Source organism: Channa argus, chromosome 24 (assembly GCF_033026475.1).
Source record: "Channa argus isolate prfri chromosome 24, Channa argus male v1.0, whole genome shotgun sequence".
Classification (NCBI taxonomy): Eukaryota; Metazoa; Chordata; class Actinopteri; order Anabantiformes; family Channidae; genus Channa; species Channa argus.
The window spans coordinates 5469887-5484288 of record NC_090220.1 but is presented as its reverse complement, the minus strand read 5'-3'; the positions used below and the strand labels follow the sequence as shown (position 1 = coordinate 5484288).

At 38.7% G+C, this 14402-nt stretch overlaps 1 protein-coding gene across 2 annotated transcripts in view; it reads left to right on the top strand.

Moving 5' to 3' along the window:
* camkk1a (calcium/calmodulin-dependent protein kinase kinase 1, alpha a) overlaps nucleotides 1-13842 on the top strand; it is a 52073-nt gene extending 38231 nt beyond the window's left edge. The window contains exons 9-17 of one of the 2 annotated variants that reach the window (XM_067493962.1): nucleotides 1622-1710; nucleotides 3438-3637; nucleotides 4889-4942; nucleotides 5248-5321; nucleotides 7011-7098; nucleotides 8268-8396; nucleotides 8739-8842; nucleotides 10682-10729; nucleotides 11127-13842. In XM_067493962.1, the coding sequence (XP_067350063.1) occupies nucleotides 1622-1710; nucleotides 3438-3637; nucleotides 4889-4942; nucleotides 5248-5321; nucleotides 7011-7098; nucleotides 8268-8396; nucleotides 8739-8842; nucleotides 10682-10729; nucleotides 11127-11199 (859 nt within the window). In that variant the 3' untranslated portion in view covers nucleotides 11200-13842. The remainder of the gene's footprint in view (nucleotides 1-1621; nucleotides 1711-3437; nucleotides 3638-4888; nucleotides 4943-5247; nucleotides 5322-7010; nucleotides 7099-8267; nucleotides 8397-8738; nucleotides 8843-10681; nucleotides 10730-11126) is intronic. The other variant, XM_067493963.1, reaches the window with a different exon arrangement.
* The last annotated feature ends 560 nt before the right edge of the window (nucleotides 13843-14402 follow it).

Here is a 14402-nt window from a genome sequence, read left to right as displayed (position 1 = left end):
TGCTAAAGCACCATCACTTTATACAAAGTGATAGTAGAAAAGGTAATGGGAGCAGTGATTTAATAGCTGGTTGAATGACCTTTGGCAGTGATAACCTCAAGCAAGTGCTGCCAGTAGCTCTGTGTTAGACCTGCACAAAGCTCAGGAGGAATTATGAACTATTGTTCCTTACAGAACTTGTTCAGCTTTGTCATAATCTTAGGACGTCTGGTGTAAACAGTTCTCTTGAGCGCATTTCTCAGCATCTTTATTGGGTTGATGTCTGGGCCCTGACTAGGCCCCTCCAAACGGTGGATTTTGGGTCTCTGAAGCCGTTTTGTAGTATATTTACTTTGATGTCTAGGGTGGTTGTTTGCAGACAGCCACCCTGATGTTATCCTGTAGGATACCTTAATAAACTTGGGAATGCATTGCCCCCTACACAATAGCAAGTGGTGCAGGTCCTGAGGCAGCAAAGCAGCCTCAAAACATTATGCCCCAAATCTTCCGCCACCATACTTAAAAGTTGGGATGATGTTTTCATGTTAGTACATGCTATTCTTTTTACACTGATCGTAGTGCTGTGTGTTAAAACCTCCCCAGCAATTTGAAACAAACTGCTCATTTTCTCATCATGCACACGACTTAATTGCTGCGCTACATTTTTCTTAGATTTAAAAAAAATTCCCCACGGCTTCGATGTATGAAAATTCTCCCACAACATGCCCATTTAATATTTTCATACAGGCTCCCAAATGCTCTCCTTACATCCTTTTCACCTAATGAAAGTGAAATTTTAGGGATAGATTATAGTTAAAAGCAGTCATGAGTTTCCATTCAAAACTTTGTTCTAAATCTATGAGCTCAACAATGTGGAACTTACCATAAAGCTACCAGAAGTAGGCTTGGGACCAGCACCATGGTGGCGCTTGGTGGCTGGACGGGGAGACTACCACTGATCCACCAGGCCCCCAATACCAAGGTAGTTTTAGCTTTAGGTTTTTAAATTTGATTAAATGCAACTTGATTTATATAGCACCAATTAACAACCACTTGCAGATTTACATAGAAAAACTTGACAATCCTGTACAAGCACCAGTGGAGAGGAAGATCTCCCTTTAACAGCAGAACACATTTTTGCTCCTGGGTGCCCTTAAAGGTTATTGTGGCCCTGGTTGGACTACATCCAGGTTGTCAAAGCACAGACTGATCTAATGGCATCTTATCTGTGCTTTAAACGACCCCCTTAGGTTAATACTCAGTAAGGTAAAGGTGAATTTTGCTGAAGCCATATATCATTTCTTTTTAAGCACGATCTAAAGCAGAGGACTGGGCTACAGATTCACAATACGCTGATCTTTAATAAAGATGGAATGTTACAAGATGGTTAGAACTTTATAGAAATAATGTAGTTAAGTTGTTAATATCTGTCCTGTGCATAATGACCACACATTTTAAGAGTTTGGGATCTATTAAAAACAAAAAGACAAAGATGGTCTTTACTGTAAGAGTTTAATTTTACATGTTTACATGTGTGTCATCTTCCAGTGCTAACAGTGAAACATCTGATACACATAAACTGTGGATTCATCTGCTTTCCTGTTTCTTTTCTACACTGCCTGTCTGCCTGCGTCGGTAATAGTCCAGTGATGGAAGTGCCCACAGATAATCCTTTGTCAGAGGAGCAGGCGAGGTTATACTTCAGAGACATCATCCTGGGCATAGAGTACTGTAAGTATACTATTGAGGCATTATAAAAGGGCTTTTCAATGTGTTTGTAGTGTCCAGGAAAGCATTGTGTTTTCCGTTTCTAAAAATGCCTCATACCATTTGATACCCACTGTGATATTGTAGTGCAAATGTAGAAACATGTGGATTGCTGTGTCATTCCTACAGCATAAGCTCCCTCCCTGGTCTTAAAAAAAGAATGATATCATTGTGTTTTGCTTTTTATCTTATGGAACACAGTGTTCCTGACCCTCCATTTCCATGGCCCGGGGGTGTGGCTGCAGTTGGCAACTGTCCACCTCATCAGTATCAAGCCTCTGTTCAGTCAAAGGCTTTTTTCAAGCTGTGTCCTCCTCACTGTTGCCTAGATCTGTTTCAGCAGGACAGAGTCTAATGATTAGGGATTGGTCATGTCTCTTTCTCAGCCTTGTATAAAGCAAATAATGACACTGTACACTTTTTGTATTTTCACATTCTTTTTTGAGATTTCAACACCTCATGAGTCATAGGTACTAGTGGAGGCTCATCTGCTTTTCCTGCTCAAGGACGCTAAAGGAGCACAGCCATGTTTCTCTGATTGCAAACACTTTTCTTTCCACTTGACTTGTACTTCTCACCTTCTTGAAAAATATAACCATGAACTTATTCCATAAGGAATATTTTCATCTAAACAGTACAGTATAGGTAGTTTTCTTTGTTTGGTCAGTTAAAATTGTGGTGACTGTTGTCCCTCAAACTGTTCAATGTAAAATAAAAATACATTATGAAACACATAAATATATTGATATAAAAAATATTTCAAATAAGTGAAAATCATTATTTTAACTGATTATTATAAAAAAAATGAACAAGTGCTTATTTATCTCATATTGAATGTTTAAAGGCTAAATAGTAAGATCATAAAATAGATCATAAAAGATCATAAATAAGATCTTAATCTTAAAAATAAGATCATAAGATCATAAAATAGATAGTGCATGATTTTCTCTTGATCAACAAATGCTAAATTATGTTAAATTATAAATATATGTACTGACTCTGCAGGTCATTGACATGATTTTAATTTGAGAATTATTAGAGCTAATGTTGTTTAATTGCCAAGGCCTTTAATAAGTCATCTCCCTCATGTTTTAATAAGGCCTCCTCAGACAAAAAGGGACCACTTATCCAATCAGTGAAGTGTCCGGAGCTTATGCTCCAGACAAGTGTTAAGTGGTGAGGCTTATGGATGTACTTAACATGCAGTCTAAGATGAACTTCACAGTATTCCCATCATTCTTCCACTGCAGCAATCACATCAAGGTCAAAGCAATCATTTCTTTACAGCCACAATCCCGATTTCTGTATTGTACATGTCATTTTGAAAAAAATCCATCATACCTTTTTCATCAGAAAGAAAGAAAACACAGATACTCTGCTTTGTTTGGAGAAAGAAAACACACAACCTATTTGGCTTATTTAAAATTAGGTTCAATATGATTATAACGGAAATAAATGTCATTCTAATTACTATGGTATTTATTACAAAAGAATTGTTTGAAGAATTGCTTTCTTCTCTAATAATACTACACTGAACTTCTAGTGGCAACATTGTACTTTTTATGACACTGCATTTAAATGAGAACTAGCTAATGACAACTTTAGAGATGAATCAACAGTAAATAGCCCTGTTTTCATATTATTAGGAAGCCTGCTTCCTGACAATTTACTCCTTTTTTTTGTATTGTCAGTGCACTACCAAAAGATTGTTCACCGCGACATCAAGCCTTCTAACTTGTTACTTGGGGATGATGGCCATGTGAAGATTGCAGACTTTGGAGTGAGCAACCAGTTTGAGGGCAACGATGCTTTGTTGTCGAGCACAGCTGGCACCCCTGCCTTTATGGCACCAGAGACCCTGTCTGATAAGCGAAAGAGCTTTAGTGGAAAAGTAAGCTTCTTTTTTTTTTTTGTGCTAGTTTCATATTTGGTGTGTGTGGTTAAGTTTGAACTTGTTACAACAGCTGCAGGGAACAGACTTTACCCTCATGGTTTGAAAATGAGAACCATTACACTGAGTTATAGAGCTTTGCTGGCCTGAAAATCCAGATGGCTCCTGTGTTGTAGCTGGTGTTGCTACTGTAAATAGGATGCTACTGCAAATTAAAGCAGTACCAGAGTCAAGAAGTGGAATCAGCTTTATTGATTTGGGACATTTTGAACTGCATTATACAGCACTGTTGGTAGTGTTTCAGCCAAGCAATGATCAGTGCCATAACTGCCACTTTTCATAAAGATGGGATTGATTACCACCTGTCTTCACACTTAATCTAGATTATTTGCAAACCAGTTCATAACAAAGCTTTTTTATTGCAACTTTTAATTACATTTTTGCAGTATGAGTGTTGTTTTTAGGCATTTGAACCAACCCTAGCTGCTGATAAATAACTAACAATAAGCAACAAAGAAGCCTCTTATTCCCCACTCAGGTCTCATCCCTGACATCCAATTCACATCCCACATCATTATACTGGCTGTGTTTCTTTCTCCAGTGTTAATCACCATGGGCAGACTGCTGGATTTGCTCAAGGAAAGACCTTGCATGTCCACAAAAGAGAGACCAAAATAGACTATTTGATTGCAGGCAAAAAGCAATGAGGATTTAAGAGCCCTTCAAGTGCCTCACGCTGCTGTTTCCTTGAGCTTTCATGAAATGTATGCAGATTAAGTATGCTTTTTTCACTGATTAGCCCTGAGTTCCTCCTGATTTGATTTTTTTCAAGAGAGCTGTGTGTCCTTTATGCACCAACATGATAGACATTGGTTTAAGTCAGTGGTGACATATTTTATGTTTGACACTCATATGCCACTTAAGCCCTTAGTTAGTCCCAGGCACTACATCAGGCCATTAGAAGAGTCATGTAGCTCACAGGAAGAGGAGGCTGAGAGGAAGACAAATGGTTTGATGGATGTTTTTAGTGCCTGTTACCTTATCACACACATTTCTCTGTCCAAGTTTTTTGATGGTTCACATCGATATTAATATGTTTCAGATGTTTCACAATTCACGGTAAGGGGTCTGTATAGATTTAGGTCACTGAGTTGGTTTGTGAAAGCAGGTGTTCGGATCATTTCCATGCATTTCTAAATGTCTCCTTGTTATTATGTTGCATTTAATGTCACTATGGCCACTTTCTTACAGGCACTAGATGTGTGGGCCATGGGGGTTACCCTCTACTGTTTCGTCTTTGGGAAGGTAAGTCTGCACATTCTCCGTCTCTCAGTAACTTATCAAAATCTGGTCCACAAAAGGTAACACTAAAGTGATGGATAAGTGTTCATTTCACACACTCAAGTGCTTGTTAACAGCACCCATGGACACTTCAGCAGCTATCTATTATGTTTGATACTGCAGCCATCTAGTGGCATCATTCATTTTAATGAATACTAGATGTTCTTATTCTACTTGTTTTTCTTCAGGGACAGAGAATTTCTCTGACACAGGAAGGATTCATTTTATCTTCCTTGTGTTTTTCACTCTTTCCTATGCTCGCCCTGCAGTGCCCCTTTATTGATGACTACATATTGGCCTTGCACAACAAGATAAGGACCAAACCTGTTGATTTCTCGGAAACGTAAGGCCTTCCTTTTCTTTTCCCTTCTTCATTAGAAAAGACAGCAGTAATACTTCAGCCACCTACTGTCCGCAGCTGTTGTTGCTATCTTCTTATCTGCATCTCAGTTAGAAAACCATTTTATTCTTGTTTTCTGTCACAAATTGCCTTCACAAAAATATGAATAGTTTGACACAGCAATCAGTACCAGGCAGCGCACAGTAAATGTCACCTGCATGTAATGGAAACAACCACTGAAAAGGAAAAATTGAAACAAGGGGCATCTGTAGATTGAACACACACACAGGCTGCTGTGCTCCTACCATCTTTCCTTAGTTGAAAAGGTTACAGAGAAACAGGGAGGTCTTTTTGTGTCGGAAACGCTGAAGAGAAAGAGAGGGAGAACAAGAAAAGGGAAAAGAAAAAGAGCCGGTTGTAGACTAAAGGAGTACACTGAAAAAGTATAAACACACCAAATGTGAATGACGCTATGAGCGGCAGTTGTAGTATCCTGTGTGTCAGTGCAGAGTGTCATACTGTGTAATGATAAGTGTCTACCCCCCCACATCCTCACCCCCACCATAGCAAGCCCTTGAGACTCCATGGCTGTGCAGGAAGCTTGTTCATTAAAAGACTTGCCCTCAGCTCTGATAAAGCCATTATACTGTTGGAGCAGTAACGTTGCTGCTGTCATCATGACCAGTGTCTGAGTTCTCATTTAAAAAATACTACCATGGACCTGCAATCATATATTTGTTCCTAATGTTTTTTCAGTGTCAGTGAAATAGAATCTTTATAAATGCTGTAAACTGCTGTAAACAAGCTTTATCTCACTGTAGCATGTTAAAGTATTTATGTTTATTGTGTAGCAATTATTGCAGCTCTGTATCGAAGAATTCTAGCATATGATTATTCTTTTCTTTTATTTATTTAAGTGCTAATTTTAACTTTTTTTATTTTATGTAATTTTTTTTTTACTGCAACCCCACATGGAAACATTGTCCGTAGAAACACAAAATGCTTTAAAATCCATAGTTCTGTGCAGGTTATGTGCAAGGTATTCAAGTGTGTATCTAAAGCTGAAATGATTCCCTCTTTGTGTTTCCCTGGACCGGGTTTCCCCATTAAGTTGAAATGGAAGCATACCAAAAAAAAGAGGCTATTTTGTACAAAAAAGGCTGCAGTTTATGTAAATAACTTAATATATTGGAAGGTAAAGGCCAAAATTGTCTTCAGATAAACTATAGACTATACTACAGCTATAAAAGATACTATATATTACATATACAACATTACCATTTTGTATGGATTAAGGACTGTACATTTTATTACCTATAGGTTTTATTGAATTATTTCTTTATCCTTAGTGATGGATGTAAAGGGTGTTTTGTTATTTGAGGATTAATGTTGATGAAGTTGTTGTCTTTGGTGTGGTTCTTTCGCCTTTTCCGATTACTTTTTCAGGAAATATTACAGCAAGTGAAACCTGTTTGACTCTTCATATTGGCACCTGACTATTGTTTTAAGACAAACTTAAAAATGTGTAAACCCATTCTTTAATGAGCACCCAGCCTGTCTTGTATGTTATTTCTATGGAATTGTCACAACATGCATTGGTTTAAAAATACCCTGACACGCATTACCTCAGCATCCTAAAAAAAGCTGCAAAATATGTTCTCTGTCATATATGTGCACATTTGTTTCATGCAGACCAAAGATCAGTGAAGAGCTCCAAACTCTGATCTTGCGGATGCTGGACAAGAACCCAGACACCAGGATCACAATCCCTGAAATCAAGGTAAGGCAGAGAACAGGGATGATGTAGAAAGACTTAGTCACTAATTTTTCAGGATCACAAGTGGCTAACTTGAACATGACCATAAAAAAATGGTTTCAGTGACTGGCTCATACAACTCTGACCTCAGTGTGGTACAGTGCATGCATGTATGCTAGTGTGTGTGATATTGCAGAACATGATGAACCCTGTTTGTCCCTTTTGGAGTTCTGAACTAAAATCGAGCAAGTCGGTACTAGAAGGGCAGGGAAGTCCAGAACCAGCCATGGACAGATGACTTTCCCACTCCCCACTGAGTTGCCATGACACAATCTAATCATGTGTCAGTGAGTCATTTTGTCACCAGAGATTCTGTTTGTGTCTATGGAAACACGAGATAATTAGGCTTTCAGGCGTCATGCATGTACTTGTGCGCAAGCAACACAAACATATTTGTAACTGACACAAGTTTTAAGAAAAACCCTTTGAAATCAGATAATAATGAGTAATTTAGGGTGACTAGCACCTTCCTTGGTTATAAAAAATTTTAAACATTGTCAAGCATTTATGACAGAGGGGCGGCTATAGCTCAGTCGGTAAAGGCAGTTGCTTACGGACCACAGGGTGAGTGGTTTGATCCCCGGCCCTGGCTATATGTCGAAGTGTCCCTGGGCAAGTCACTGAACCCCTAACAGTCCATTCCCCTCCCCAGCTGTGCTGTGCCGGTCCAAGCCCGGTAGAAATTGGGGAGGGTTGCGTCAGGAAGGGCATCCGCCGTAAAAACTGTGCCAAATCAACATGCAGACAATGATCCGCTGTGGCGACCCTGAACTCTCGGGATAAGCCGAAAGGAGAGTAGAGTAGTCAAGCATTTATGATGTCATTTATGATCTGGGCTTTGAGTGCATTATAAGAAGCTGTATTTGCTTTTGTTTTTTGTTTTTTCAAGCCTATGAACAAAAATGTCTCATGTACGTTAAGATGTATAGTTTATTTCTATTTTCAACAAAATGCCATTTTATTATATTCCATCATTATAATTATAAACATGGACGCTGGACTATTCCTGTCAATACAACATAAGAGTATCAAATTGTCAAGAAATAGAAAATGAAATTAAAATATAATTCTCAAAATAGATAAAAAAAACTGCATTGAGTTATACTTTTTCTATTTGTGCCCCTTTGTTTTAGGAGGACCAGTGGGTGACCCGAGGAGGCACTGACCCTCTGCCTCTAGAGGAGGAGCACTGCTCTGCAGTTGAGGTGACCGAGGAAGACATCAAGAACTCAGTCAAATTTGTTCCGAGTCTCTCTGCAGTGGTAAGAAATATAGAGTGTGCTCCATTCACCATGTTCAATGGCGCAAAGAATAGCAGCAATTTAACAACAGCGGGCCTCTGTTTTAGGACAGGATTGCGTCTAATCATTGTTTCGTGATCAAACTGATAAAAAGCACTTTGAAACCAAGTTTCCAAGTGGCCAATAATTAAATTATTAGTAAAAGCTTACCAAATTCTAGCTACATCATGGAGTTATTTATCAGCTAATTGAGAGCTGTCCTTTTTTGGGGACACTTTTCAGATGTGCATAGTTTATAGGACATCTTCCAATAATATTACTTTTTCATGTTTTGTAACTAACCAGTGTCTGTGAATGTTTCAGATCTTGGTAAAAGCCATGCTGAGGAAGCGCTCCTTCAGTAACCCCTTTGAGTGTCCAAGCAGGAGAGAGGAGAGGTCCATGTCTGCACCTGGCAGCCTGCTTATGTAAGCACGCACAGTCTGGCCATGTTCAGACCTCCATTGCACACATAAAACTAGCAATATTGTCCATCATGTCCAAAAAACGTAACTAAAACCACATAGGCACAATTTTGCTGTTGACTTTGCTGTCTGTCACAGATTGGTACTTCACAACTGTCTCCCCTTTCACTTGTATCAGGTTAACTAGCACTGATTCCCGCTGCAGCCGCTGCTGCTTTGTGTTGCCATAGCACCATCATTCACTCTTTCATTGTATGCAGTGGAGCTTACATCTTTTATAAGTGTGTCTTTGTGCATTGCTTTCAAAGGTAGAAAGGTTCAGTGTGACAAAGAATGACACAGATCCAGTGCCTCAGGCTGTCCTTGGATTTTGTGTTACATGGATTGAAAGCATCACTGGGGAAATAGTCCTGAAATCATCCTGTCTCACAGTCAATTTCAACATATACAGCCAAGGGCAAATTGGAGCATCGAGAGCTGTTTCTTACTGTACTACAGGTGCCCTTGGGACAGTAATCTATGTTATATGTTCAGCAGACATTGTCACAAAGATGAACCAGTGTGCCGCTCAATGTGGAGCAGACTCTAATCTCCTATTGTGAAAGGTGTTTAGCTGATTTCGTCTATCTAGGCCAAGGTTTACCTTGTTAAACTCCAGGCTGTCAGAGCTAAGAGCTGCTTTCTAAGGTGAAGGTGTTTTCAGAGGACATGTTGCCTAAGCAATACTGCCCCCAACTGATAAAATAAGATTGTACATCTAAGACTAACAATAGCATAATTACCAAAAAGCCTTAAGCCAGAATGTTGGGTCTGTATAGATATTGTCGGAGGATCGGCACATCTCATCTTCAAACATAAACCTATTAGGTAATAGAATATTTGTAAGAAAAGGTCATAAAAATTTAGCATTTTAACTTGTTTGTTTTTTGACATGTTGCTAATTTTCCCAGTGTATTTAACCAGGAAAAACAACAGCAACAATAATTTTCTTCCCCATAAAGATACAATGAAAATGGACGGATACGTGTGGAAAAATGCTACTGTAAGATGGAATCTACAGGTCACCCTGACCGGTCTTTTAACGAATGCAAATATATCACAACTTGGTCCAAAACATAAGAAGGATAATATAATTTGACGTTTATGGAGGTTCACACTGGATCCCACTGTTCTCATAATACAACTTGATAGACTCGTTAAACTTTTCCTGCTTCACAATGTATGTTATTATTTTTTGTAGCTTTTCATCTCACATTAGTAGTTTTTCGGGCTGCGTTAGGCTTAATGATATCACTGTGACATCACCAGGATTATTTTCTGAGACGTGAATAAAATCCTCCAGATCCACAGAAGACATGATAGATAAACTGAGCAGTATACAGAATGCGGAGATGTGTTATGCCATGTTAACTGCTGGGTGTCTGGGCGCCATCTTGTGAGCTCTCTGCCTACTTTGGTGGTTGCAAAGGATCAACTGGATACCTTTAATATTATTTGGCTTAAACCAAAATGGTGCACGAAGAATTTCTCAGAGTGTGATTGTACTTCCCAGTCTCAATTTTGTGTGATCGTTAGACATTGTTTAAAAGAGTAGTTTAATTAAATCTTTTAGTAAAAAGTATAGAATCCTGCAATATTCAGTTTACATAAGGAGAGAAATGGATGAATCCTTCACAGGTAGAAACAGTAACAGTAAGTTGAGCTGAGCCTTTAATCAGTTATCAAAATGATCATTGTTGGTGGAGTATATAGGGCAGGTTATCTCCACCAGCGACCATGTGTTTGATTTCCTTAGGTGACCTTTGCCCTCTCTCCTGTGACTTTTCTTCCACTCTGCTGCAGGGACTCGTGGCCCTTCCGGCCCACTTTAAAACTTCACCCCTCACTCAGGTAACACTTGCAATACAATCTTGCCTCGCTGTCTGTCCAACATCTACCAGCCACTGCGCCCATCGTCATCTTAGGTTCCTTAATTCTTGCATATCCCCATCATAGGAAGTGATGAAGTAGCCCTTCCCCAGTTGTCACCTTAGAGTTTTCTCATCTCCCTGCTGCTGTCATTCAATGCAGTGTTACATTGATATTGTGCATTTTTGTTTGTCCTATTCATCAATAAGGAAAAAGACCTTCTCTGGGGGCACTGCTACAGTTGCACAGATCTTATTGGTCACAGTATTAGGCATACGCTCAATACTGTGATCAATAAGATTCCTCTCCAGTTTCAGACTTTTAACAAAGGTTTTGCCTCTGACTTGCTTCTCTCTTTTTCTTTTATTTGCTTTTTCAGAAAGAGCAGCACAGGCGATGGACCCAGAGAAGGAGAGCTGGAGGACCTGCATGAAGACGAGCCTTCCTCTTGAGTGTCCAAATAACAGAGCTTTGTCTTAAACTCCAACCTCTTTACGTCGTCAAACGACTGTGCATACACCTCATCCACACATTTCCTTCAAATCATTAACGCACTACAGGCTTTTTGTGAGAAAATATTTAAGATTTCAAATCAACACATTTACAATTCCATGCTCAGGCCTGCTTTTGTGTTTGCTTTCAGTCTATCCGCCCTCACCCCAGTGTTCCTGTCCCCTGAGGGCTTTCTAAGCATTAAGTTTGATCTGCGGTGTTGCTCAACCGGGTACAGTTGTGATGTGCATCAGTAAACTGATAAGAGGAACTTTTCAAATTCTCTGGATTCTTAACAGTAGCAAGAAAAGTAGAGAACTTGCTTGTCAGTTGGATTTACACTGTGAAAAAAACAGTTAAAATTAAGATTTGTTTTTTTTTTTACTCAAATGCATGGTTTATAGTTATGTCTCATCATCAAACTGTCTACAGCCACCTGTCACAGTCATAGCCAGCAGGACAGAGAGAAACAAACATCACAGACTAGAGCATGACACTATATTCTCACTTCACTAAACTACAGGGCTTTTAATTTCTGAGCAGTGATCAGTCATTTTACCGTTATACATAGTTTTCTTGAGGTTCCTCCAGTGTTAATGTCTCACCCCCCTATCGTACTGTATATGTGACATCGGTAGCCTTTATTTTGAAGCAAGGATTTAAAAACCGAAGTCCTTGCTGTGCTGCTTTCACAGTCCTGTGTCAGCTCTCGGGGTGATCAAACAGAAAGGGCAGCGGCTTAGGCTAGGCTACAAACACGCTACAAGGTGACTTTCCTCCCAGTATAATGTGTAATCCTACCTGATTATTTGATTATTTTTCTTCATAAACACTGTCTCATGTTACTGTACTGATTTGACGTGAAGCTTTTGTGACTGAAACTAATGGATGCTTTCTTTTTGTTGAGGGGAGGGTTTTCCGACTCTTTTGGTAGAAGCAGTTAGGGTTTGTTTTATATTTTCTTTAAAGAAATAGTCAGATATTCACAAATAATTGGTCTGGTGTGCAGAGTAGGTCTTAAAGATGTGCTTTATCCTGTGCAAAGGACAGCAAACCTGTCCATGTTAAAGGGTTTTTATATAATCCCTAATTAGCATATATTCAGGATTCATGGCTGAAAATAAATTTGACTTTTTTGTGTGATTTGAGTCCTTTACCATTTTATAAAATGTCTGTGGGTTGTTTGTCTCTGCCGACTCAAATCATTGAGAACATTTCCGCCTCCACGTCAGCTCTGCCTCAGATAAATGCTTACATAACTTCATTTTGATTTCTTTCCTCCTCTTTTGCTAGCCTGGCATGTTGTCAAGGACTATGCATATGCATAAAAATCATTCAAAGTCCACTGTATCATCATGTGGGTACAGGAGAATGATTTGATGCAGTTTGAACATTCATTTGTTGATGCTTTCTTTAGTTATTTCCTTCTCTCCTCTGAGGGTAATGTAAGTGAAAGTTTGTTTGGAGTGTAACCTTCTGTGAAGTTCTGCTTGAACCAAAAAATATGAAGTGATTTAAGCTATTTTATTTTGTTTGTAAAAACTGTTTAATAGTCACAACATAATCTAGGTGTTGCCAGATTTACATTTGTGTTTCAAAAGATGTTGTCGTTGTCAGAGGTGCAATATAGTTTGTTTCTTAATCATATGTGCATTATTGGCTCATTCCCCTGCTGTATGAGCACTCAGGCCAGTCCACCTTTAATGTGAATTTTAGCTGTCCTTCATACAAGTTAAGCTAAAACACTGCTTTTTATTTGAATATTTGCACTTTTTTTATTTTCAAATGCATATTAAACTTATTTACTACTGGTAATTGCCAGTTAATGATCAAGAGGAAAACTGTGGTTTACCTGTAAAAGACCTTATTTACTGTATATTCTCACTGCCTTCTGTGCTTTTGATGCATAACTCTTCACAACTGTTCATGTCACAGCTTTTGTGCTTTGTGAGTTTTTACAAATGAAACCCAAATATGTTTACATTATCCTGTCTCTGTCAAAATGCGGTAACATCTGTGGCAACAAGATTGGTTTTTGAAATAGCTGCTGTTGTGCATTTGCATATACAGTAATGAGGGAATGGTGAGGGACGTCTGGGTTTTACTGCTGAAATGATGCGTAAGGATAAGCTGGATTCATAGGAGAAGCTTCAAGTGGCAGCTTTGTGTCATGCAGACATTAAGGATCATCTAGAGAGACACAGAGATGGATAATCACCAGCCGACCTTCCATCTAGAAAACTGAAAACTTCATCAACCCCTTGTAGTTTAAAGAACCAATGTATTGTCAGACCAACATGTTTCAGTTTGTGGCCTTCATCATGATCAAGGCCACAAACTGAAACATGTCAGTTTTACACGTAAATTTGTCATGAAAAGGGTTATTTTATTTTATTTTGTTTGTTTGTTTTCTTTCACTTTTAATGCACCCAGCCAATGTGTATTTATTTAACAGTTTTTTGTTTTTTTTTACCTTTTACCTTAACGGATCAGGAATACATTTTGTGAACATTTTGACAATGGGTTATTATAGAAGTTTAACCATCATTTGCAGAGTACTTTATGTATGTGTGTGTTTTTTTTTAATTAAAATTTTGACAATTTTCATTAAATTGAGTGAGTTTCTAAACACAAATGTAAAAGAAACCAGCTTGATTAGATTGTTAAGAAATCTGCTAGTGGGTGGGGGCATAAGACACCACCTTTATGATGCTGTACACTGTGTTCTTGTAGACAACCCTAATACTTTCACATTTTAGATAAAAGTGAGCGGTTTCCCCTTTGTTCCAGATCTTGATCGCTACACATGATCCAGACTTTTTTAATACAAATGTACTGGGTTGTGCAGCTTCTTTTTTTTATGTTAATGTTGATACAGCAGTGAAACAAAGAAAAGTCACTGCACAGGAAGTAAGTGGCAGAACTCATTTCTCATGATCTCATGTCCTAATTATATCCAAAGAAGGAGGATTGTGAGGGTGTACATAAAATGAGGCTGGTTTGTTTGGATCCCTACCGTATGGCTAATGAAAACCATCTCGGGTTGAAGGTGCCTGCTGTCCCTGCGTTTCTCGATGTCAGTCTTGTGTTGTGTCGTGGATTTTCCTGAATGTACTCGCTCACCTGCATAAGTTGCTCCTATCAAAACAGAAGCATGGCACAG